General features: G+C 45.4%; 1 protein-coding gene across 18 annotated transcripts in view; it reads left to right on the forward strand.

The window, feature by feature from the left end:
• Positions 1-27,242, forward strand: part of DMD (dystrophin) — a 1,901,967-nt gene that overhangs the window by 670,277 nt on the left and 1,204,448 nt on the right. For 14 of the 18 annotated variants that reach the window (XR_008319265.1, XM_053308495.1, XM_053308494.1 and 11 more), the window contains 2 exons: positions 12,309-12,500; positions 12,786-12,967. Coding sequence is in view for 17 of the 18 variants with exons in the window: in XM_053308495.1 (XP_053164470.1) it covers positions 12,309-12,500; positions 12,786-12,967 (374 nt within the window). In the remaining variant the exon portion in view is untranslated. The remainder of the gene's footprint in view (positions 1-12,308; positions 12,501-12,785; positions 12,968-27,242) is intronic. The other 4 variants (XM_053308514.1, XM_053308498.1, XM_053308493.1 and 1 more) reach the window with 1 other exon arrangement.

Genomic DNA, 27,242 nt, shown 5'->3' on the forward strand with positions numbered 1-27,242 from the left:
TTGGATCTAGAAGCACCCCTAGACTGAGTACCTGTTCCTTCTGGGGAAGTGTGACCCCATCCAGAACAGGCAGATCAAAATTGTCTCTCGAGTTCTGACCCTGCACAGTGAGTACATCCGTCTTATCTGGATTCAGTCTCAGTTTGTTATCCCTCATCCAGCACATTACCGACTCCATTTAGGGAGGTTATGCCCTCTCCCAATGATGCTGACATGGAGAAATAAATTTGGGTGTCATCAACATACTGATAGCACCTGCACCAAATCTCCTGATGATCTCTCCCAGCGGTTTCATGTAGATGTTAAACAGCATTGGAGACAATATGGAGCCCTGAGGGACACCATACAAAAGTTCAGATTTTGAAGAACAGCAGTCTTCAAAGGACACCATCTGGAACCTGCCTGAGAGGTAGGAGCGGAACCACTGCAAAGCAATGCCTCCCACCCCCAAGCCCCTCAGACGCTCCTGAAGGATACTATGGTCGATAGTATCGAAAGCCGCCGAGTGGTCCAAAAGGACCAACAGAGTCACACTTCCTCTGTCCATTCCCATTTGGATATCATCCATTAGGCCAACCAAGGCAGTCTCCACCCCATAGCCAGCCCGGAAGCAAGTTTGAAATGGGTCTAAATCCTTAAAACCCATCTGTTTGACCTGGCCTTCCAGGGTTTTTACATTATTGACAAACTGTTTTAAATTGTTTTAAATTGCTGCCCTAATTTCCAGAGGTTTTTTTTTTTTTTTTGCTGTTTGAATTATTTAATTGGTTTTATTCTGATTTATAGTTTGATTTTAACTGTTAACTTATTTTAATTGTTTTTATCGTGCTGTAAACCTCCCTGTGCCATTTTGGAAGGGCGGTATATAAATCTAATAAATAATAGATAAGTGTAAAGTGATGCACATTGGGGCAAAAAACACCAACCTGACTAGCTGCCTGGAAACTGAGTGGAAGATCTTAGGTCAGCGGGGCTATTCCACGGAGATCCTTAAAACAATCTGAGCTGTTGGTGACTGACCAGGAGAGAGATCTTGGTGTCATGGTGGACAGCTCATTGAAAGTGTCATCTCAGTGCGTGGCAGCTGTGAAAAAAGCTAATTCCATGCTAGGAATCATTAGGAAGGGGATTGAAAATAAAAATGCTAATATTATAATGCCCTTATACTAACCTAGAATAATCTGGAGTAATGCTTACAGCTTTGGCCACATCTGGAGTATTGCGTACAGCTTTGGCACCATACCTTAAGAAGGATATTGTAGAACTAGAAAAGGTGCAGAAGAGGGTAACCAAAATGATCAGGGGCCTGGAGCACCTTCCTTATGAGGCTAGGCTACAGCATCTGGGGCTCTTTACGTTGGAAAAGAAGCAACAAAGGGGAGACATGATCGAAGTGTTTAAAATTATGCATGGAGTGGAGAGGGTGGACAGAGAGAAATTTTTCTCCCTCTCTCACAACACTAGAACCAGGGGTCACCCCATGAAACTGAAGGTTGCAAAATTTAGTACTGACAAGAGGAAGTACTTTTTCACACAGCACATAATTTATCTGTGGAATTCTTTGCCATGGGATGTGGTGATGGCTACCAGCTTGGATAGCTTTAACAGGGGCTTAGGCAGATTCATGGTGAACAGGTCTATCAATGGCTACTAGTCTAGTGGCTGTGGGCCATCTCCAACCTCAGAGGCATGATGCTTCTCAATACCAGTTGCAGGGGAGCAACAGCAGGAGAGAGGGCATGTGCATACCTCTTGCCTGTGGGCTCCCCCGAGGCATCTGGTGGGCCACTGTATGAAACAGGATGCTGGACTAGATGGGCCTTGTGCCTGATCCAGCAGTACTGTTCTTATGTAACCACCATAGCAGTAAATAATATAGCAACCCTATTTGCTATTTCCCATTTCCTGAACTCATCTCAGCACCCTGCCTTTCTTCTATTGAGAACTGTATCTGTGAGATACACAAAGGACATTCACACAATCAAAGGGGCCATTCAAATGACCTAAGAAGTGGGCAGGCAAAGGGAAAATTTCCCAAACCTTTCCTTCCCCCAGATGTTCATTCGTTGCTCAATGGGATTGCTGAGCATGCTCCCACACAATCAGCCGTGCAGTGCAGACCAAGGCAGATCAATCCAATCGGGGACTCTTTTGTCCTGTCCTCTGTTAATTCCACAATGCACTATGTGGCATGCATGATGCTTTGGGGGATTCCCCCAAGAGGTGGGCCCTCTAGGCTTCCGTCTCTGTGTGAACCTGGCTGGAAGCAGCATGACCAAGTAGCCCGGGTTTGGGGAGCACTCGCTCCCTAAACCTTGGCTAGCAGCCCAGTCAGCAGGCCTTCTTCCTCAGCAGCTTTGAGTAAGATGTCCCACCTAGTTCTATTGTAACTATGCCTTTGGTGAAAATAAATGCTATTTGCCAAAGGTAATTCAATGTATATATTGACACTGGTTGTGAGCTCTCCTCTCTCCCCTATAGCCCTCAAAAATAATCATATGTAACTCAGTCTAAAGAACTTTCTAAAGAATTAGATGGATTGGAAGAAGTCATTAATACAGAACTCATGAATACAGAATATACCCAGTGCCATCCAGAATATTTGTGTTCTTTTGCTTCACTATTATTAGAAAATCATTAAAATCAGACTTTTTAAATGTTTGCATAAAAGCAGCTTAGCCTTAGTATTTTTCTCCCACAGGTTTTCAGTACAAACAAATATTTAGATAGTAGAAAAATCAAGATTATTTATCTGTACATTGTTCATAAAACTAAACATGGTTCTATATCATTGTATTGGCATCTACATGTAAAATGTCCTTATGAAAATATGCAAAATAAAGTAAAGTACTTAACATCTTAATTAATTTTCTATTGTATCCTATTCTTGTTGAGTTGTAGCTTGGTTACCACCAAAGTATGAAAAATTGTGTGAAACCTGGCTTAAACTCAAATTCTACATACCTTACTTTGACTTATTTAAATCAGTAAGATTAATAGTTGGTGGTGGTGGTGTGTGTGTGTGTGAGTCCTATTTTTTAATCATTATAAAGCACTGAAAATAAAATTTGGACCTTTCTTCTTTTTTGTATTATATTTAATACAGTAATAGATAAGTGTTTGGTTCAGGTAAGTATATACTTTTCTATATTTAGACTCTGTGAATCAATTGAAACAGCTGCCAAGCCTGTCTGATTTTTCTAAGCTTCTGAAGGTCACAGGCATTCTAGAGTCTCCTTTACTTTAATTTAAACTTTAATAGCCCTTTGAGTCTTCCTGGCTGGAAAAGAATGTAAAGGTCTTTCTTGATTCCTCTTCCTTGGTATATAAAATTTGAAATGAAAATTCTTTATTTGCAGGATTGTTAAAATTAATACTCTCATGCTGAGTATTGAACCCATTTGGATGCAAAGCAAACTGCCAGATAGCAGTTCTTGAATCTGTGGAATTAGTTTGATTTTGATACCTCCTGCTTTTGATTACTGCAGTAAAACTGAAGTGTGCATTTTAGACCTGATGATCTAGTTATTTTTAAACAACTGTTTTAAACAACAATTTCATGAGCAGTCATTAGCCCTATTGCCCCATTCTGTTCCAATGTAACCCTGGCTTCTTTTAGTTGTCTGTTCTGAATTTCCAGATTTACAAACTCCCCAATGCTGTCAACAAGCTTTATCTGCTGCTATAGGTCCAAGGGCGTCTGACGGATGGGTTTTCTTGACCCACATGACTCCAAGAGGCAGGACAATGTAATTAGGAAAGGTTTTAAGTTTGGGAGTAGCAGGCTCCTCCCCAGTTCTTTTCGTCCTGCAAAAGACTCCAGGCAGACTCGGCGCTCAGCGCTGCTACTTTCGTTTTCGTTTTCTAGCTCCTGCTTTTTTGTTTTGCTTCCCCTCCTCTTCTCCTGGGCCACAATCTAATGGCAAGACCCCCCAGAGTACTTCACGTATGTGTTCTGAGGGGATCTTCCTTGGCTAGCCATTTGCCTCTGCTGCCGCCTGTGACCCCTCTTAAGAGCTTGCAGCCATGGGTGGTTTGCTTGTAGCCCGCAGCTCTTCCAGAGCCGGAGAACGCTGCTGATCAGCTGTTTGGTGGCGTTCAGGCTCCCTCTAGTGGCCAGCTGCTGAGCGGGGAACCGGGCCGGGCTGAGATTCCACCTCCGTGCTCCCTGTCTCCGTCCTGCCGCTCACAGACGCTCCAGGGCAGCCTGCTTCAGCAACGTGGCCCCCAGAGCCTCCCAGACGCTCCTCTAAATGTGGGCCTGCCAAAACTGGCATCAACGGCTCCGCGACAACATAAGAAGGCCTTGGCAAGGCCAGCAGCGGTAGGAGAGGACATGGCTGCAGATACTGTGCTTTCCAGGGCGCAGCCACAGCAACGGGTGGTCACCAGGAGCACCGCATCAGCCCAGAAGGAGGTGGTGAGCATGGCCCAGGCAGGGCCTAGTCAATCTGCTGACTCCTTAACAGGGTACCCCTTGGGGTCATCTAGCCCAACCCCGCCCAGCCCTTCTTCCAGAACTGTAATGCAGTTGCCATCTGATATGCCTACCTCATGGGGTCTGTGGATAGAGAACCTTCTCTCCAGCACTTTTGAAAAATATGATGCCTTGCAATCAAAAAGGCGTAAGTGCTCTAGGCAGTCATCCAGGGCTTTTTCCAGTGCTGAATCATCACCTTCTGAAAATCCTGCTCCTAAAAAGGCAAGGAAAAAGAAAAAACATATTTTAAAAATCCAAAAAGTCCAGATCCAGGTCCAGGCAGCGGAAAAGCATTGCCCACTCTTCTGAGGTCACTGACCAAGGGTCCCCTCTCCCTGGGCTCACTTCCCTCAGGGATGCGGTGAACGTGGACAGCAAGACTGCCCAGGGTGTGGCTCTAAGACAATTTCTTGCAGATCCCACCCACCCAGCAAATCCTATAGGCCATGAGGACCCAGACCACCCTCGTTCCGAGGATGAATGGTCTGACTCTCTTGATCCAGACTCTCCTGAGGCACCCCTCAGGCTTTCTCAAACCCCAGATTTGGCCCCCCTGATGTCCAAAACTGTAATGGCCCTGGGGCTTGCCCCCCCCCCCCCGACTCTCAGGAGGCCCAGCCAACCAGCAAAAGTGCCTTAGTTTTTCCGGGCTCTAAGTAGTCTGTTATTTCTCCCCCATTGCCTAAGCAGTTTGTGCAAGCAGCCAAAACCGAGTGGTCGTTTTCCACCTCCTTTAAAACAGCTACTGCTGTGGCTAACAGATTGTACACTTTCCAGCAAGAGGGTAGTGAAATATTCAATACGCCTCCTACAGATGCGCCCGTGGTCCAATTGATGTCTGGTTTGGTCCTGTCCAGAGATGCCGAGTCTGCCCTCAAGGACCTGGTGGACAAACGCATAGAGGGGGCCCTAAAACACGTTCATGATGCTTCAGCCTTGTCCATGAGGACCTCAGCAGCAGCCTCTATGGTAGCCAGGGCTTCCCTTATTTGGCTGGATGATTTGATACAAGATCCTCCCTCGGACCCGGTCAGACTGCGCCAGACGCTCTTAAAATTGCGTACAGTAAGGCACAAGCATTCATGGCAGATGCCACCTTGGATGGCCTGCGTTTTGCCGCTAAGGCAGCTACTTCCTCTGTGGTAGGCAGGCGTCATTTATGGCTTAAATACTGGCAAGTAGATGCCACGTCTAAGACAAATTTGGCTTCTGTTCCATATGATGGCCAAAAGCTGTTTGGGGATGCGGCTCTCAATGAGGTCCTTATTGAGTCTAAGGACAAGAAAAAAGCTATGCCCTCTACAGCCAAAAAACAGGACCGCCCCCAGGGCAGACGGTACTTTCAGTCCTTTTGCCCCTTTCAATCACCCTTCGCGGGCAGGGACAGGGGGTCAAGGGCTCATCGCCCCTACTGGGGCAGAGCCAAAGCTTCTAGACAGCAGTTTGGGAACCAGGCCTCCTTCTCATTCCAATCCAAGCAGCCAAAACAACAGGCATGACGGGGTGGGAAAGGTGCCCCTAGGTGGTCGCCTCTCCTCTCACTGGCACACTTGGGAGGCCACCACATCAGATCTGTGGGTGCTCTCCACCATAAAGGAGGGCTACTCCATAGAACTGTCCAGCCAACCCCCCCCCCAGGTTTCTCCCTACACCCCCCTCCAAATGCAAACAAAAACGCCAGGGCCTTCAAGAGGCAATTCGTCACCTTCAGGACATCGGTGCCATAGAACCAGTGCCAGCCCATCAGCAGGGCCTGAGCATCTACTCGATCATCTTTACAGTGCCCAAGAAAGACGGGTCATTACGCGCAGTATTGGATCTGAAGCACGTCAACCGCTTTGTCTGCAAGTGCACCTTCCGCATGGAATCCGTGAGATCCATCGCAGAGGCCCTGCATCACCGAGATCTGCTCATGTCCATAGACCTCAAGGAGGCCTACTTACACATACCCATTCACCAGGACAGTCGCTATCTCCTCCACTTTCTGTATGCGGGAGCACACTACCAGTACAAAGCTCTCCCATTTGGTCTCTCATCAGCTTAGGGGTGTGCAATTCGGGTTTTCGGTGATTTGGTTCGGGACCCGAACCGAATCACCCCCGATCTGTGCCCGAATCTGGGCCACCCGAATCACCCCTGATTCGGTTCGGATTCGGATTAAATCTGAATCCGAATCTGAATCAATTTGGGAAGGAAAAATAGGTCCCAGGGGCAAAATAGTGGGGTGGGGTGGTAGTGCCCAATGGTTGGAGGCTACCACCCAAATTTCAGGGGAATTGGGCAAAGGGCTGATTTTTGAGGAATTTTTGAAGTTTTAGTGTCTTTGGGGCAGTTCGGGGGCATAGAGTGATATCTGGGCAATAAGAGTGGGGTGGGATGGTATTGCCTAATGGGTGAAGGCTACCACCCCAATTTCAGTGTGATTGGGCAGAGGACTGATTTGGGGGGAATTGTTGACGTTTACGCATCTTTAAGGTTTTCCCCCATAGAGAAGCATTGAGGTGTCAGCAAATGGATAGCTTCACGCGGGGGGCAAAGAGGTGGCCTAGAGCAGTGTGGGGTTGGTGGTAGTTCCAGGTAGGGTCAAGGAAGCTACCTGAATTTTTTCAAAGGATTTGGGCAGAGGGCTGATTTTTGGGGAATTGTTAAAGTTTAAGCATCTTTAAGGTTTTTCACCATAGAGAAGCATTGAGGTGTCAGCAGCCCCATAAGTGCTCTTGGGGGGTGCTGGGGTGGCCCAGAGAGAATGGTAGTGTAGGGCACATAGGGTGCCAACCACCCCCATGGGTTTCTAACCCATGGGGTACAGGGTTCTGTTGTTTCAGAGTTATTCTGTGTGTAGATTCTATGATAGCAAATTAGAGTGGATTCATGGTGTTTCATTGAAAATCTCATTAGCTATCATAGAATGATAGGGACAGATAGAAGGGACTATTGGGTCCCACTATTTTGCCCCTGGGACCCAAAATTCGGGCTGACATCACTTCAGACCTTTTTGCATTCAAATCAATGGATGCAAAAAGGCGGGAAATTCAAAGAGATGTCATCCTGAATCACCCGAATTTTTTGGGCCTGAAATTCGGGTGATTCGGCTCGGCCCCGAAAAATATCGGGGGACATCGGGGGTGATTCAGTTTGGACCCGAATCACCCAAAATTGCTCGTTTTGGGCACAGATCGTTCTGTGCCCGAATTTTTTTGCACATCCCTACCATGCATTTTCATGAAGGTCCTGGCCCCCGTGATGGCGCACCTCAGACTTCAGGGCGTGAGGAACTTTTGGTACCTGGACGACCTTCTTCTTCAGCCAAAGTCACACCGGTCTGCCCTGCTGGACCTACAGACCACCCTCCACACGCTCAACGCTCATGGGTTCGTCATAAACGAGGCAAAGAGTCAACTGCTACCAGTGCACCTTGGGGCCCCTGAGGCCCCTGCAGTGGTTTCTCCTCCCTTTTCATGCAGACATAGCAGTCAAGTCCAGCAGACGGGTGAGCCTTTCTCAAGAGGTTCGGCATCCCCTTCAGTGGTGGATCACCGCCCCACACTTATCAGTGGGAAAGGAGTTCCTCGACCACCCCAGTATCATCGTGACTATAGACGCCAGCAGAAGGGGATGGGGAGCTCACTATCAGCACCTCTCTGCTCAGGGAAAATGGTCGGCAGAGGAACGCCGACACAGTATAAACTGGCTAGAACTCAGAGCCATTCACCTAGCCTTACAGGAGTTCGAGGCCTCTCTGCTTCAACGCCACGTGCTGATCTGCATGGACAATACCACGGTGAAGGCCCACGTGAATTGACAAGGAGGCACCAGGTCCCGGTCCCTCCAGGCGGAGACAACGTTACTGTTCCACTGGGCGGAACTCCACACAGCATCCTTGAGGGCGCACCATGTGCAGGGGGATCTGAATACTGTAGTGGACTGGCTGAGCCGCTCAGATCTCCTCCCAGGGGAGTGGCGCCTGCACCCGGAGGTTTTTCTGCTCATCACGGAACACTTCAGGTTTCCTCTAGTGGACCTATTTGCAACACCTGTCAACTCTCATCTACCCCGCTTCTTCACGAGGTTTCCCTGTCGCCAGGCGGAAGCAGTGGACGCCCTCTCGGTACCATGGCTGCGGGGCCTCCTCTATGCCTTCCCTCCCACCCCTCTGCTGGCGAAGGTCCTTCACAGAGTAAAACTCCTTCGAGCCCAGATTGTCCTGGTGGCCCCATACTGGCCACGGAGGCCATGGTTTGCAGAGCTTCTCAACCTCGCTTCCGAACCTCACCTGCCACTGCCTGTTCAACCAGATCTTCTACAGCAGGGTCCAGTTTCTCATCCGGATCCAGGCTGGTTAAAGCTAGCTGCCTGGAAACTTAACAGCGCCTTCTGAAGCGCCATGGATACCCGACATCAGTCCTGAACACTATGCGAGCTTCCAGACGTTCGTCCACCAACCGATTATATCAATCTACATGGAGAGCCTTCCTCCTCTAGTCAGGCCATCACGGGGTCCCGAGAGGCTCGGCCTCCGTCTCTCACCTCCTTTGCAAGACGGCCTGGACAAGGGCCTCTCTGCAAACACCCTGAAACGCCAAGCCTTTTCTCTCGTGGGTCTAATTCCAGGGAAATCTAAGGGTGCGGGCCAGCTCCATACACACCTGAGATGTTTTCTACAGGGTGCTACTCTCCTGTCCCCTCCGGTGGTTCATCGTTTTCCCACCTGGAAGCTTCACACTGTTCTCAAGGCCCTCCAGGGTCTCCCCTTCAAACCCTTGTCCTCTATATCCTTATGCATACTCTCACTCAAGCTCACATTTCTAGTAGCCATTACCTCAGCATGAAGAGTTTCTGAGCTCAGGGCTCTTTCCGTTCACAAGAACCTCTGCATTTTTTCTGAGGACTCTGTGAGGTTAATCCCAGACCCCTTTTTCCGCCCGAAGGTAGCATCCCCTTTTCACATGTCCCAAGATGTAGTGCTACCCTCCTTTTGCCCTCACCCGGTTCACCCGGCTGAGAAAGCGTGGCATAAGCTGGACATCCGCAGATGCTTAATAGCCTACATAAAGCTGACCAAACAGATTCGGACTATTGAGTCCCTATTTGTGTCCTTTCTACCATGATCTATGGGCCAGCCAGTGACTCCCGCCACCTTAGCTAGGTGGCTTAAGGCGTGCATTTCTCTGGCATACGAATCCCAAGGCCTTAGGGCACCCCCCAAGGTTTTGGCCCATTCTACCAGGTCAGCGGCCACCGCAGCGACCTTCTCCACCAATGCCCCCATCCAGGATATCTGCTGAGCGGCAACCTGGCGGGCCCCCTCTACATTTACAAGACATTATAAACTAGATATGTATGCATCTGCCCAGGCAGCGTTTGGGAGGCACATCCTCCAGCAGGTGCTCCCTGAACGGTAGCTGCTGGTACCCTCCCTATGGGACTGGAGCTTTGGTATGTCCCATCTGTCAGACGCCCTTGGACCTATAGCAGCAGAGAGTGGAGCATTGGTTACTCACCATGAAGGCTCCTTCTTGCTGCGAGGTCCAAGGGCATCTCGACCCTCCCTTGTGCCAGCTCCTACCGTCCAGGTTCCAGGTTGTGTCTTTTTCTGCCATGTGTTTACGGTATGTTTGCCTAGTTGGTGTGTTTTCTCCTGTTTTGGAGGTGTTTTTTGACTCATTTTACCTAGTTTACCAGACGTGGCTTCGCATCGTTGTACCTGTCGCTTCTGGTACTATAAGAACTGGGGAGGAGCCTGCTACTCCCAAACTTAAAACCTTTCCTAATTACATTGTCCTGCCTCTTGGAGTCATGTGGGTCAAGATAACCCATCTGTCAGACGCCCTTGGACCTCGCAGCAAGAAGGAGCCTTCATGGTGAGTAACCAATGCTCCAATCTATCCCAACTTCCAAAGATATAAATACACTGGACAATTCAATGTTTTTCTTATTTCTTCTCACTTGCCATTTGTACTTCACTACCAACTTGCTTGCTCGTTCCTGGTCAACTGCTTTTTAAATGAGTAGAAACCTAGATATATTCGTGCTTTTTTACTCCTGGATCAAGGGTACGTTCTTTGAGGGGCTATTGGTGTCTGACCTGGCAAAACTAATATTTTTATAAAGGGGGGGGAGGTTTCAGCTAATCCCCTTCTTCCATGGTATCCCCCCACCCTGGTGATGTGAAACTTAGAGTATGTGTGTGGGGTGTGTCTGTAAGTGTGTGGTGCAGTGTGGGGACACCGCCAGAAAAAAGGCAGGCACCCGTCAGTGTTGCACCATCAGTTGAAAGCAGCCAGGACTACAAACGATACAGAAAATGGGGCTAAGGGAGTGCTCCGCCAAAGCACCCCCAGAATTGGGCCTGATCTCAGCAGTGATTTAGAACAGCACTTGCAGCCAAGACCAGATTTGGCTTTCATAGCCTGGTCTTGGCTGCACATGAGAACAGTTTCACTGTTCTAAATCACAGTGCCTTTATCAGCTTCAAGGGAATCTTAGCAGTATGGGTAATAGTGAAAAGAGAGATCTTGTGCAGACATATATAAATATATAGACTGTGCTCTCACAGATGGTTACTATACATCAGATAGTAGAATATTTTAAAATGTAACTGCTGTTATGCTAATCAGTTCAGAATTATTTGAAATACCTCCAAGATTATACACACAACCTGCACACATACTCTAACTCTACATAAATATTTATCTATGTATTGTATTCATAAAGACATTATTTATCTGTAAACTGGTTATGATCTGCTCCAGTCAATTTCACTGACTTGTCTGGTACATGGAGATGTGGCTGCTTATAGAAAAACAATATTTTCTAATACCTCTACCTACACAAGCACACATGAGGCTCAAATTTGCTTCAGAATTTTTCTCTAGTTGAAATCTGCATTGCCTAGGGATATTTGGCTCACTGGACTTTATCAATATTCTTTTTGCTTCCCTCAAACAACCTCAGATATTTCTGTTGAGCAATATCTCTTGATGTTTCTATTGAGAAACCTCCAAATTCACCTCAAAGAAAAAGCACAGTTTGCCTGTGTCTCAGGCTCAAGGGAAGAGCACAGCCTTGCCTTTCTAACAGCATGGTATTGTCGTTGCTTGCAACCATTTGCTGCACACTTGTCCTAAAATAGTGACATACCCAGTTTTATAAACTACCAACCTAAATAATGATGAGAAAATGTTTCTAGCCTGCTGCACACATATGACATTGAATTAATCAACATTAATTTGAAATATTTTAATTTGGTTGTATCTAAATACAACCAAATATTCCATTGCACTCCATCAACAAAAGCATCTTCCATTCACAGGAGAATTCATGCTCACAGAAGTGTAAGTGCAACATAGAACTGTTTTGGTCACAGAATGCAAGGTTCTGTAAACAAAACAAAACACAGGATGTACAGGTTTTATGAATCCTAACAGAATGCAAGGTTAGGATACAACTTACTACAGTTATATAGTTTTATTTGCATGCAGAAAAAAATTAATTGCTTTGACAACCGATTTAGAACAACAAAAGAAGGAACTTTGTTCTATGTAATGAAATAGTCTTTTGGATGCATTTACAACAGGAGTTATGCATGAAAAATTGCTGATAGTTCATTTCAAATTGATCAGGTCTTTCTTCCCAGTCCTTTTCTTTAAAGTCTTTTCAAGGAATGATCTGTGTGTTCCACTGAATCTACTCATTCATGAGCATCCTAATGCCAAAAGGAACTATTGTGTAGACTTGAAAGATGTGAATGTCATTTACTAATGTAGTAGTACTATTTGAGCACAAATTAATTGGATAATATCCAAATTCCTGTTTTTATTTATCTTAGCAGCATTTGGAAGCCCATGAACAAAAGTTATTTGGCACCTCACCTTCTGAAACAGAATTAGATCTTGAAAGCTACCAGACTGCATTAGAAGAAGTACTCTCATGGCTTCTCTCTGCTGAAGATTCATTGCAAGCACAAGGAGATGTATCCACTGATGTAGAGGAAGTTAAGGAGCAGTTTCACACCCATGAGGTATGTGTGAACAACATAGAATGAAAAACCAACACAAACACTTTACCATCTGTTCTTTGTCTATGTAGTGCAGTAAGGTCAAAAGCACAAACTTTGGTATTTTGAGTCTGCCTTTTTGTTCAAATGACTGCTGTCATCTCTGTTGCCAAATGTTTGAATTAAAAGGCTTAACACCTTTTAACAATATCTTATTTAATAAAAGTTTAGAAATTTTAACTGAATGTGTTACTTATTAAGTCATACCACATTCTTTGGTAGTAATCTTTATTAAAATTGTTTTTGAAGGGTTTTATGATGGAATTAACGGCTCACCAGGGACGTGTTGGTAATGTTTTGCAAGTAGGCAGCCAACTTCTGTCATTTGGGAAGCTTTCAGAAGATGAAGAAAATGAAATACAAGAACAAATGAATCTTCTTAATTCACGATGGGAAAATCTCAGGGTCACAAGTATGGAAAAACAGAGCAAGTAAGTAGATACTTACAGATGGAGAAGAACCACCAATATGAAAGCTAGCATTTTAAATAGCTTTTGTTAAACCAGAGCTTTTTTTAGTACAGCTTTCCTTCACACTCTTGCAAAAATAAATTCCCTAGAATATAAACATTTATCCCAATATTATGATTTTATGTGAAAGGGGAACAGGGACCTTTCACATTGGCACCATTCCATTGAATGCAATAAACCAGAAATGATAGTTTCATAATATGCCATGGCAGTGTGGCCACAATCCTCTGATTTAATGCATATGTTCCAAGTGAACACCAGTGCAGATATTAATCCTTATGACAACAAAAATATGCATGTTGGTGCAGAGGTGAAACAACTAGAGGATGAAACGAGAGGGAGAGAAAGCAGAGTCTTGCTTATATATTTTTATAATGTGAGAAATAATTCAAGGAGCTGTATCTATTTTATGATAAATTGAGAGTGACTTTTTCACCCATTAGAAATATTATTTTTACATCGTGTTCAGCCATCATGTACATTTTTAATCATCTTCAGCCATGATTGCCATCTATAGTGAAACAGTTATAACGTTCAGAAGCAGTAAGCTGCTGTAGACCATTTCACTTGAGGGGAGGAAAGGGTGATAGTAGTAGATACTTTCAAGACTTAGGCTAAAAGGAATGCTGCACAAGAAGGAGAAGCTAAAGGAAATGTCTTCGTTTAGAAAGGTAAGGTTCCAGAAGGCTACCATATTCTTCAAATACTCAGCACAGGAGGGTTTTGTTTAAAATTTACATTCTTACTGAAAAGGGTCTCTTTGGAATGCTTCAGTACAGGACACTTTCATAAATCTGTTTGACTAAACATATTTTGTTATAGTAGAGTACACTCATCCCCTGCCAACCGTGGGTTTCCTAATGGCAGTTTTGAGTATCCGTGAATGGGAAATTGTGGCAGGTCTCGCCAACCGTGGCCTGAGTAAAGGTTTTTTACAGTGGCTTTAGTCAAATGGACTGAAAGTTCTAGGATTTCAAGTACTTATGAAAACTACTTTACAAATGGAACAACAATACCTGTATTCTATTTATTTATTTATACCCAGTACTTTTTTCCAGGAAGTCTAGAACAGCTCCCTTTTCTTCTTCACAACCACCCTGTGAGTTAGGCTTGGCTGAGATGTAGTGATCCAAATCACTTAGTGAGTTTCATGGCTGAGTGGAGACTTGAACCAGACACTCAGAGGCCCTAAAGAAATATGCATGTGTTGTTTGACTAGACTTAAGTAATTTCTGCTTTAAAAAAAAAATCGGCCTAAAACTTTTGGTGATCAGCAATTACTATTAGCCATAATCTAGGACAAATTAACATATGGTATTATGGATATCAGGATCTGATAGAAAGTGTGCTTAGAAACCTATTGTTCTGTCCTTCCATTTACCATTTTTTGATAGATTTGGATGTGCCGTGTGTATCTTGATGGGGAGGATGCAGATTGATTTCCTGAAACTTCATATTTCAAATTAGTGATGTGTCTGAAACTGGGTTAGGCACCAGCCCTGATGGGAGCTGGTGATGACAGAAGGACTTTATGACTGCCCCTTCCAACTTCTAGGGCAGCCCTCCTGCTGAGGAGCCACTTAGGATGGTTACCACCCCCTCTCAAGGAGACCCACTGGGAGGGAGTCCCCTAATATGTAAAGCCATCTAAACAAGTGTCAATCACTATATCTTGATGCAGTTCATTTTATAAATTAATTCTGCATTTTTTTTTGTCCTAAATAATGGGATAACCCAAAATCTAGAGAGAGCAAAAATTCCATACCACATATAATTCTATAAACTTAGTCATCTTCATTTAGTAATCTTTTAGGCCATTTTAGTTTAGAAACAGAGTTTTGGAAACACTCTAGCCTTTCCTTGTAGGGCAAGTTCTTTAACTTCTTAATCTTTTTGGTTGCCCTTCTTTTCACCTTTTCCAGCTTTTCTATGGCATGCATTAGAGATTAAACATCCAAAACTGTAGTGAATAGTATTCCAAATGTGACTGAACCACAGAACCATAAGTAAAGGCATTTTGATTCTGATAATTTAGTTTTTGATTCCTTTCCCTAATAATTCCTAGCATAAAATTTGAATCCCAAGATCTCTTCCTGGTTGGTCACTGGCAGTTCACACTCCATTGGTATATATGTGGAATTAGAACATTTTTGCCCCAATTTATATCACTTGCTTAAAACAGGAAGGCCTCAACAATACAAATAGTATCAAGGACAATCAATGTTGCCCTTGAGATGAATGCTGGATAAAAGGATGATATGGTTAGATACACTATAATGGCTTTCATTGGAAAAAGCATCCTACTGGGGGAAAAAATATTTAATATGTCCACAACAAACTGTAAAGACATGTACTGCAAAGCTTACCACCCTATATCATAATATCATAAACAAATAAATGAGAGAGCAGTACAGCCTGCCCTTTTGATGAAACCAAAACCTTTTAGGTATCACCAGGCTTGAATTGAGGTCCTGTGAATCCCCACAGCACCAAGGCTGGTCGTCAGAACAAGGAATTGTATACAGTTTCAGCTAAAGCACAGCCCATCATCCTCCCGGCCTTCAAAGTCAGTTGATACCAGAAGTCAAATTTCATGTCAGTGATTAATATACAACTCCTAGAGCTGATTTCTCAGCTCACTCTGTAAACAGGTCCATTCTTAACTTTCAGTATCACTGATTACAAATGGCCCTCATCAACTAATCAGCTCAAGTTGATCATTGGTCAAGTTGACCAACACCCCCCAGGCACAGCGAACAATACAACCAGTTTTGATGGGTAAAGAGCCACAACTTTATTTCAAATCACTAATTGGATGGTGGCAAGAATAAACTCCACCCCCCAGCAGTGCGGGCCTAACTAAGGCTGGAGTCAGACTTTCATCCTCCTAAATCATTTAGGATGGCACATCCTGGCTGAGAGCCAGAAAGCAGTGAATTCTGCTTCTTGGTCATCTTTGCCAACCCCATGGGGTCTGAGGCTTTTGTGGATTTCACCAAGACAAGCTGTATAGCCTTTGAAAAACCAGAAGCAGGTAAGGGTGCTGATTGTATCCTTGAGCCATGAAGCCTCTAAACCACCCATCTGATTTAAATAGCCCAAGGATGCTCACCATTGAAAACCAACCCAATCACTATACAAAGCCCACAGAGTCTCTGCCACAAGGGAAGGCTAGCCTTGCTTGGCCTTGCCTCCCTACCCATCTGAAAATTCCTGAAGTCCCTTGAAGTACATAAAGCAGACAACTGGACTCTGGCCAAAATAATTCTGGAAAGGAGAAGCAGATCCGGGGGTCCTGAATAAATGCACACACCCCCTCTGTCCACCACCACCTTCTCCATATCCTGATTAATCTTATGCCTGGCCCTTTAAACCCCAAGCACATTATCCACTTCCTGCCAAACTCTGTGTTGCAGCCAATCTACCCATAAAATAACTATACCAGAGATCCATGACCAGATCAGTGCAAAAATCCTACCATGCATTTTGCACCATAGAAACCCACATTCTCTGAACTGGGTTGTTTCCCCGCAAATGAACCAGCAACAACTCAGACAGGGGATCTATCTATCTATCTATCTATCTATCTATCTATCTATCTATCTATCACTTCCAAACCATAGGCAAAAGGTGACTCCAAAGTATACCCCTCCTCCCCAACCATGAAACAGACAGCTGTTCACCCATACCCAGCTGGGTACCCCATGTGAGGTGCTGGCATGCTTGTGGGCCCAAAAAACAATTGAATGGCCACAGATAAGAGTACGTCACAGAGCCACTGCTCCCCCAGCACCTGCAAAAAGAACACAAGAATAACATGAACAACAAAGAACTCACATAATGCCCAACCACCCTGGAACCAATGCCCAATACTCTGCACCTCAGAGTCCTGGAATCTCAAATTAGAGGATGTCAAAGCCGTGCCAATGTGAAATGAATGAAGGGTGAATCATAAAGCGGGGTCCCCAGTTGCCAAAAGAACCTTGCACAGCAACCCCCAAACCTGGAACTGTGTCAAAGGTGACCCGGTGGCATGGACAAATAGGCAGCCACTAGGGTTTGGGTGCAATGCCACATACCCCATCAGGGTGCAAAGAGGACACAATGCTGGGTCAGACTGTATATCCTGGCCCTTGCTGTGCTGGTAAATCTTGGGCCTGCATAGAAAAAGCTTAAAATCCAGTGCAGACAGGAAGAGAAGCCAACCCGCTGGCTATGAGGCCAGACCTCCAAGGTCCAAAAAGTGCCAAAAAAGGGAACCAAAATGGAAGCCTCAAATACAGCCACTTCCCAAGGCACGAAACACAGCTTTGGGAGGACACCAAATATGGACTGGAGTAGATCACGCTTAATGGGCCACCTTGCATCTGGAACAGCTGAATGAGCCCTAAGCCAGTCCTCCAACATCCTCCTGATTTGGAAGTCCACAGTGGAATCATCTCAGCCCCAGGCCTTGGCTTCAAAAGACAGGGCAGAAACATACCCAGCAAGAGTGTTGACTGCCAGACCTGTTAATTTAAGGTGTACCAAAAACTGCATGATATGTTCAGAGTGACTGGCCAAACCTCCCCCAGCCTACCTGCTGCCAAAAAGCACAAAAAGCTTAAACTTTGGAAGTATAGCTAGTCCTAGTGCACGGGGCTAGTGCCCCACATGCCTCTAAATACCAAGGCTCCACATTCCTTCTGGGAACACCTCCAGCTCCAGCATCGCGTCCGCGGCAATTTCCCTGAAATGCCGACTATCTCATTTTGCAAGCTTGGGATATGGCGCACCACAAACAGTATATCAAACTGCAGGCACTGTAAAACAAAGCTGTGCACCAGGCCCATAACCCTAGTGAAGCAAGATGTTTGAGAATCAAGAACATGGACTACAGCCTGATTACTGCACCAAAAATGAACCATGGAATTGCTGGATTCCACAGGTACACAGCTACCACCGTGGGAAACAACTCAAGAAACGTCCAGACCTTGGTGGCACCAGACCTGAGCCAAGCCTGCGGTCATTTGGCCGACAGTCAACAACCCCAAAAATAAATGCTGAAGCCCAGGCCCCCTGCAGCATCAGAATGAACCTGAAGTTCTGCCTCAAGCTACTGCTTCTCCTTCCAAAAGAAAATCCTGTTAAAGCTGTCTAAAAATAATTCCCACACCAACAAGTCTGCTGTCATCTGACTAGTAATTCAAATTCAATGATGCAGCTATTTAATCCCAATGGACACAACATGTAGGCAACACAAAAATGCTCACCTGGGTGCAACAACTGGGCATGCAGAGTTGAAGTGACCCAGTAGCATCTGCAAGTTCCTAAGAAAGACCGTTCTTGCCTGCAGCATGACCTGGATCTTAGTCTTCAGGACAGCCAACTCTCAAGTTGTAGCCAGCTACACCTGGCAACTGGATCAATCTCAATCCCCCCAAAAGTCAACTTAGACACCAGTCCCTCTGTCTTGTCTGCTGCTAAAGGAACACCCAGCTCGGTGGCCAGTGCCACAAACTGGTCTAGCAAAAAACAGCAATGGCCAGAATGGCAGGAACCCACAAAAAGAAAATCGTATAGCCACCCTTAAAGGAAACCTCAAAATCATCTGGATGGATGGAAAGGAGGCAAAAAGTGGACTCAATACTTCACTTAGGAAGGAGTGCACCCATACCACAACCCCGGACAACATGGACCTCATCTAGGGAAGTGTAACAGATCAAGCACAAGTCGGCCAGAATGTTGTCATTAACCAAAGAGTTTCTCAGAAAGGACATGTGGAGTATAAGCCTACTGCCCAGAGAGCTTTTTGGGAACTATACCCAATGGGGAAACTCTTGGGTGAACCAGAGCGGGGTAAGGATAAGGTCAGAGGACCCTCCCTGCCGCAACTTTCACGGCAATCTTCCTCTGCGCTATGCTCTCCATGCCCATCACAAATCAAAGACTGGGAGCCTGAAACGTGTGCTGAAACCTACACAGGATCTTAAAAAATCCCAAAAATAATGTTTGTCTGACTCTGATGGGTAGGCCACCAACAAATGGATGAGGACACCCAGCTTAATGGGGCTAGGACACTTTTCCAGCAGCTGGGTGTCCAGACCCACCCACTCCCTTTGTGTTAGGGGCTGCCCTTTTGTACAACCACTCTAGGGCTTGCTCCTGCCGTGCATCACCCCCACTGTTATATTCCCAAAAAACCAAGTGGGATTGAACCCACTGCTGGCTTGTCCCAGGAGCAGCAGCAGAACTGGATGGCCTGGACACCAAATGTCCGCTATCCTCCCACTCTGTTTGCATGGACCTGGAAGTGGACTTGATCGACAGCCACAATTCCCATCGTGGAGTGTCGCAGGGGACCAAAGTGTCCAAGGTCGAGCACATATGGAAATTCTCATCATAGGAAGTACCCGCAAAATCAATGAAGGAGCAGAGGATAAGGTCCAGGTATTTGACCAAAGCTGGGCCCCTCACAGGGTGAACCTGCATGACCACCCCCATGTAGATATTAGATCCGGTGAGCCAGTTATTCCAGGTATGTTCAAAAGGCTTGCACTTCATGGGCACCTGCTCCTTCTCCCATTGCCCTCTTTTGGCTTCACCTCAGGCTTCCAGGTTAAACATATCAACATATCATCCTCCCCCAGTGCCAAATCTTCCGCTTGGTAGCAAGGAGGAGGTGGTTGCCAAGTGGCAACAAGACAGAACTATATGGTGCATGCTGGGGGAAGAGGCCATGCTCATTGGATAAATCCCAGAAAGCTCTCCTCTGTCTCCTGGGACAGCTGGCAAAGCAGCAGCACTCAAAACTGTGAATCAGCTGATCTGGATTGTAGAGAAGCCTCCCCTGCTGGAACTGGAGCTGGCAACATCAGTGGCCCTACTGAGTCTGGGGCTGTAGGAAAAGGCATCACATCTGGACACCTCCTCCAGGCTGCTCGGAGTCCTTTTCATGTTAACAATCTGTTGGAAAGAGTCAGAAAAGGTTCGGCTTTAACTGCACCCTTGGTGCGCTTTGCACCCACGTGAAAAAGCTGGTATGGCTCGCCATCATCCATGCCGCCTTTCTTCTTTTCTTTTTCAAGAGCCTCTAGGTAGGCCCTGACTTCCCCAAATCAGATTAACCCTCCAAGGATGACAACTGCAGGGGTGCAGGCTGCCAGGATTGTCACACAAGGCATCTGCCCCTCTTGCTTGTGGCCTTCTTAGGCACCATACTGATTAAAACCCTGTCAGCCCCACAGGGCAATTGCCCCTCCAAATAAAGACCAAGATGATGCATGCTGAGCTGAGCATCCCAAGAAAAATCCAGGGAAAACCCTGTTTAGCTATCTGTCCCTCCAAAGAGAAAATAGAGCAGACACAGCTTAGCTACTAGGAAAGGAAATGTTGTGCCATAAAGTTGGCGTTGATTCCTGGTGAACACAGAGCCATGTAGTTTTCTTAGTAGAATACAGGAGTGGTTTACCATTACCTTCGCCCCGCAGTATGAGATGATGCCTTTCAGCACCTTCCTATATCGCTGTTACTCCTGTTACTCTGAAACTCCTGATATAGGAGTTTCTCATATTCTGGGAAGCACACCAGTGGAGATTTGAACGAACAGCCTCCTGCTCTCTATGCAGGTTGCTTTCCTTCAAAATAAAAACCGGGGCAAACCCTGCTTAGCATTCAGCACATCCAAATAATCACCACGGTGAATACTGCTTAGCACTCAGCCCATCCCAATAATTGCCATGGTGAATACTGTTCAGTCCCTCCAAAGCACGCAAGGTGAAACCTGCTTAGCTCATCACCCCACAAAATAAGTACTAGGGCAACTCTGCTTAACTGTAGCTCGCCGACAATATTATTGCTATAATGGACAAACAGATGCCCCTGGGGGGAAACAGCAACCCCCAGTAGTAGCAAGCCTGCATGCCCCAAAAGGTGCCAGTGGGAGCAGTCCCCATAGGTGTGTGTGTGTGTGTGTGTGTAGGTGTGTGTGTGTGTAGGTGTGTGTGTAGGGAAATAACCTAACCCCCTTTTCGAAACCTCACTGCCCTCAGATGGGGGGGGGGATAATGCCCAATGACCCCTCAATTAGTCCCCATCCCAGCCAGCTCCCATGTAGGCATGAGGGACATGAAAGCAAAATGAGGGGAGGCACTTGGCCCAAAGAATGCCCCTCAGATTGTTGGGAGGGGCATGGAGAGGAAGCCCCGCTTGCTCAGCCAACCCAAGACCCTTTTGCTGCCCTTAACCCCAGCAAAAACAAAGCCAGCCAGAGTAAGTATTTTCTGGCCTGTTGCCTGTAGGCCATGCAGCATGGATGTATGCCCCATCGCCGGTCCTCCACAACCGCCGCTGCTAGATGGGAGCCTCAAAGCCTGCAATGCTCCCCAGCTCGCCGCTGCTTCTGTGCCACTGCCGTGGTGCCTTCCCAAGGAAAGCTGCCTGGCTTGCCACAGAGTTCACCATGGCTGCACAAAGCCTTCCCACACAGGCTCAGAGGAGGAACAAAGCTTCTGCCTCAGATCCTGTCTGATTAGATTGGAGCCTCCAAGGTAGAGGCCAGCTGTAAGTTCCATCATCTATTCCCACCCCCTTCAGTAGGTCCAAGCCAATCAGGCCCTCCTCATGCCTGTCCTTGGCAGGGTATGGGCAAAATGCCACCCCACCCCCAGCACGAGGCTGGAGGGTAGCCTCTACAATCTACTGATTACACTGATTAAAGGTTGCTGCCCTAATAGACACCAGTGTTTTGACCATATCGAACTCATTGCATATAGTGAGCAATAAAGGCTTTGCATATTGATTCTGATTAGTTAAACATCTTGACCTTACAAGTTAAATATGGATGTTTTGACAAGCAACAAATTTATTTTGCACTGGGGTATTATAAAAAGCATACTACAAGCAATGGTTTCGTCAATGTCTGGAAGCTATGTTCCTATATTAAAGCCTCTATAAAAACCAACAGCCAAAAATGCATCCAAGGATAGACAAACAACTCTGACAAAAGAACAATGATAAAATTAGTTTTAGAAATGAAATAATTCTCAATCATAATGTTCTTTGTCTCATATAACTTTGACATACTATGTTGTAATTAAAACACTGTTATTGTTTTAGCTTTATATAGCAGATTATTTTCTATGCCATTCAAATAATTTGCTTCTGGAGTGAGACACTGAAGCTTATCACAAAAGTAATGACCTCACTTCTTTATAGTTTGACATAATAAAAGCTTATATTTGAAATGCTGAGGGTAGGTATGTCTTTGTGGTCTTACTCCTAGTTATTTCAGAGGCTGTCAAGCACACTGGTCTAGGTTGGCTCAGTCTAAAACTGCAGAGGCTGTTAATTGGTCATTCCGTGCACCAAAAATAGTCTTAATGAATAAATTGGAAGATAGGGGTGTGCGAGCCAGCTCAACTTTGAGCCGCTTGGCTCGAAGGGGTTCAGGTCGAGCCCAATTGGGCCTGGTTAGGCTTGAGCCATCTCCAAAGTTATGGGTAAAGGGAATCCAGTAAGAATTCCCCTTTATTGCGAGGGGAGGGGTTTCTGTAAAGCAAGTTGAGGTGGGAGGGGAGTGATTTTTTACCTTAAAGGTGCCAGTGGCTGCAGCAGCCGTGGTGGCCTCAGAGGTGGGTGAGGATGGTGCTGAGGGCTCCACACACACCCTGCAATAGCAGGCACAGCCGGTTTGGGCCTAGTTCAGGCCTCTTCACATTCACAGAGGCCATTTTTTTACCTCCATGCATGCTCAGAGGCTTGAAACAGGCCCGAACCGTCCCTGTATGTTCTGGTGGTGGGGAGCCCATGCCACCACCCATCCCAAGGCTGCCGCAGCCACTCCACCACCTTTAAGGTAAAAAAATACCTACCCTCCCGCCACAACTTGCTTTAACTAAGTAAGGGGTCTCTCCTTCCCCTTTACTGGAAAAGGGTAATCCTTACTGGATTCAACTTTACCAATAGAACTTTGAGCCTATCTGAATGGGGCTCAGTTTGAACTGAACCGGTCCAGGTTTATGTGTACAAAACTGGACTCGACCTGGTTTGGCTCAAGTCTGGTTTGATTCGAACCAAACCAGGTTTTCCAATTTTGTGCACATCTTTATTGGAGGATAATGATGGATGAAATTAAAAAGAGAAGGATTGATATTACTCACTTTGCTTGATAATGTAGTGATTTTTTTTTTTCCTTTGAGGGGAAAAAAAAAACCTTGGCTGGTTTGTACAACCATTTTGTAGGGATCTGCATGAATCATGATTCAAAGGGTGATTCATAATACATCTCCTGCACCTTTAAAAGGGAGTAGAGCAGGTGCATACCTGCTCCCCACCTGATTGCCACTACTTACTGAGTCGGCGGCACTCCTCCTAGCTGTCTTGGCATGTGGGTGGCCCTCTCCCCCAGCTGCTCCCGCGTGATGTTAGCATGCATGTGGCCTCCGCACATGTGCGGTGGCCATTTGCGTGGTCGGGATGCATGGAAGCCACGTGTGTGCCAGCAACATGTGGAGGCAGCTGGGGGACGGCACTGTCAGCACATCAGGATAGCTGGGAGGAGTATCACCTATTCAGGAAATGGTGGTGAGCAGTGGGGGGAGACAGTATGTATCTGCTCTCCTCTGTTTTAAAGGTGCAGGGGATGTGTTACGAATTGCCCTTTGAATTACGATTCATGTACATCCCTACCATTTTGTTCACAGTGGTTACTTTATCTCTTGCTATAGCGAACAAGTTACATTACTGAGCTGCAAATGTGCTTATTACTGCTAAGCCAGCATAGCATAGAATCAGCATAGCATAGTGGTTAGAGTGTTGGACTAGGACCGGGAAGACCCGAGCGAGTCCCCATTCAGACATGACTGGCACAGGCTCACTGGCTGAGTCTGTGCCAGTCATGTATCTCTCAGCCTAACCTAACTCACAGGGTTGTTATTCTTGAGCTCCTTGGAGGAAGAGCGGGATATAAATGTAATAAATAAATTAATATAATAAAATAAACCCAACTTCAGAAAAATTGCAGCACCATACGAAATGGTGGCTCTTTGTCATGGAAAACAAACTAGACAGCATGTTTACCACAAATAGATTTTAAAATGTAGCCACTAGAGGCAGAGTATTCATGTGCATCAATCCTTACTGATGAGGAGTTAAGACAATTCTTCTCCCTCTCCAGAACCAGCCCACACAATTAAAAAGGAGGGGTATGATGACAGCATGCTCATCCTGTTGTCTTTCCAGGACATCCTAATGAACTCCCAGCACATTCCTTTATTACCGGGCTGGTAGTGGTGGTTTAGTATTTGGGTTGCATCTGAAGCAGTGGTTTGGACAAACCTTCCCTGCATGCAATGCAATAACAGGCCAGAAAGACACCAGGATACTCAGGAAATATGTCAGGATGGTTACATCCCGTTACTTAAAGGTGCGGGTTCATTTTTGTTTTTGGGGGGGGGGGATGGCATCCAATCCTCTTATGAAACAGCCTGAACAATCAATCAACTTGTTAAAAGGGTCTAATGCCTCTATTAAGTCACAGATCTAGAGTATTGGCCTCATGCCAAGTAAACATATTCTCCAAGTGCAAATAATGCTCAATTACATCTACTCTATAGCAAAGGAGGAGGGCTGGTAACCATAACATAACTCAAACCATCTGGTCAATTGTTCATGTGTTGTGAGCAACCTAAAATTAAAACTGAAGCTTGGTGGCAGACTATGAAAAATAATGATGAAGTGGTTGTGTGTGTGAGAGAGATTATGATACAGAAAGAGAGAGACTATGACCGGGAGTCAGTTTTCTTGACCACTGAGTGTATGGTAGCTGTTTGCAATTCCTGTGTATGCTATTGGCTCTCTGCCTATGGCCATCTGGTTGTGTAGGCACTATGCAAAGGAACAAACAGTTTCCATGCTTTGGCAAATGTCATGAAGTTTTCCAGGATAACATCATAAAACAGTTGAATGAAAATACTACATACTGTCCTTTACTGCATAAGAACTCAGAAGTCACATACTGAATTTCAATTGTGTCACAGCTCTAAGGAGCAGAGATAGATTGGTAGCCACTTAACTCCACGTTGTTCTTGTTTTGTCCTCAGGCTGGATTACATTGCATTTCAGCAACTCTGAGTAATGTATGTGTTACTGCCATCCCTTTTATTTTCAGGCAATCCCATCTGGGAATGGAGCTATTCCTGAAGCAGTGTTGAGCAGTGGTTAAAGTCAGGGTAGACTCAAGTAGTCCAGGCCTGACCACTACTTTTCCAGGATAGGCACAGACCTTCCCACCACCTTTGTCCATGCTTCCCTCTCCCATTGGTAAATCAAAGCAACTGGCATTGAGCCTCTGGTCTTTATAAGTGGCAAGGCATGGTTTTCTGTAATGTGTGGCCATCATCATATAAGTGTCCTGCCTCTTTTAAAGGAAATTCTGTTGTCTAGGATCAAAATAAAGATTGTATTAGAAATTAATGGCAAGTGAAAGGTAGTCCTGTGCATGCAAGTATATTCAGTGGCCTACCTGGTGTGCATCTTAATTCTGGTGGTGCTGATCCACCTGTGCTGCGGCAGGCTCATAGTGAAGTGCTGGAAGTCTTGTGCTTTTGTGCAAGACACAAGTGCTTCAAGAAGCATGCCTGCACTCTGGAAGCACTGGTTAGGTCAGAAACATGTTACTGACTCTGGGCCAGTCACTTCTCCAGTGACTAGCCCACTTATCCAGCCTAACCTACTTCACAGGGTTGTTGTGAGGAAAAACATACGTATGTAGTATACCACTCTGGGCTCCTTGGAAGAAAAGCAGGATATAAAATGTAAAATAATATAAAATAAGTAAGTGATGTGTTTCCGATCCAGTGAGCACTTCCAGAATGTGGGTGTACTTTCTGAAGTATTCACGCGCTTGCACAAAAGTGCAAGACCATTGGTGCCTCACAATGAGTCCGCAGCAGTATGGACAATATATTACAATTAAATAGGGACATGTTGAGATATATTTTTTGCTTAATTTATTTTAAACACCAAACAGCCTTCCTTTAAAGGTAAAGCATGCCATCAAGTAGATTTTGACTCCTGGTGCCCACAGAGCCCTGTAGTTTTCTTTGGTAGAATGCAGGAGGGGTTTACCATTGCCTTGTCCCCTTAGCTAAGCAGGGTCTGCTCTGGTTGCATATTAAAGGGAGACTAGAAGTGTGAGCACTGTAAGATAGTCCCCTCAGGGGATGTTGCTGCTATCAGAAGAGCAGAAGGTTCCAAGTTTCCTCCCTGGTATCTCCAAGACAGGGCTGAGAAAGATTCCTGCCTGCAACCTTGGAGAAGCCGCTGCCAGTCTGTGAAGACAATACTGAGCTAGATAGACCAATGGTCTGACTCAGTATATGGCAGCTGCCTATGTTCCTATGCTGCCCAATACAGGTGTTTCCCATAGTCTGGGAAACATGTCACTGGGGATTTGAACCAGCAACCTTCTGCTTGCTAGTCAAGCATTTCCCCGCTGCCCCACTTAAGATGGTAAGAAACCATATACATAGGAAGATGTATATAAACCATATATATATAATCTATAGAAAGGTTACACACCATAGATTATTATCACAATGCCAAAAAAACCCATAGTATCAAAAAAATGCCATACAAACAAATTTATTAAACATCTGTGATAATTTTCACATGGGACAATTGTATGGACATATTGACAATGAAAATCACACAATGGGAAAGAAAGAGTCCCAAGAGTGTAGCTGTAGAGTCAGAAGGTGATCAGAAGTTCCATTAGATGTATAATGAATCAAAAGTTTCCTGTAGTTTATCACATGATCAGTTCTTATATTTACTCAGTCTTGCTACTCAGAGGCGTATCTAGGGAAAATAGCGCCTAGGGCAAGCTCTGAAATTGCACCCCCTGTCCAAACGTATGACACCCATCTTTCAGATAACTTTACCATAATATCAGCTGAAAAATGCAAGTCAAGCTCGTTAATCTTTTAATATTTCAAAAACTATTTAGCCGTGGACGTAGCCAGCCCCCAAAATGCTGGAAAACTACGGATTTCAGTATGCTGGGGCTCATGAAATACCCAAATACTATGTGGAGATGTTCTTGGAAAACTAAACAGAAGTGTCTGTCTAATTCTTTACTATGCATTGTAGCATCACTATTAAGTAAGTTTTAAAAATAAATGGAAAATTTGGCTTTTCCCAGATACTCTGAAAATAATTAAAGGATATGCAGAGTAAACTGTGTCACTGCTTGGAA

This window comes from Hemicordylus capensis, chromosome 3 (assembly GCF_027244095.1).
Source record: "Hemicordylus capensis ecotype Gifberg chromosome 3, rHemCap1.1.pri, whole genome shotgun sequence".
NCBI classification, from domain to species: Eukaryota; Metazoa; Chordata; class Lepidosauria; order Squamata; family Cordylidae; genus Hemicordylus; species Hemicordylus capensis.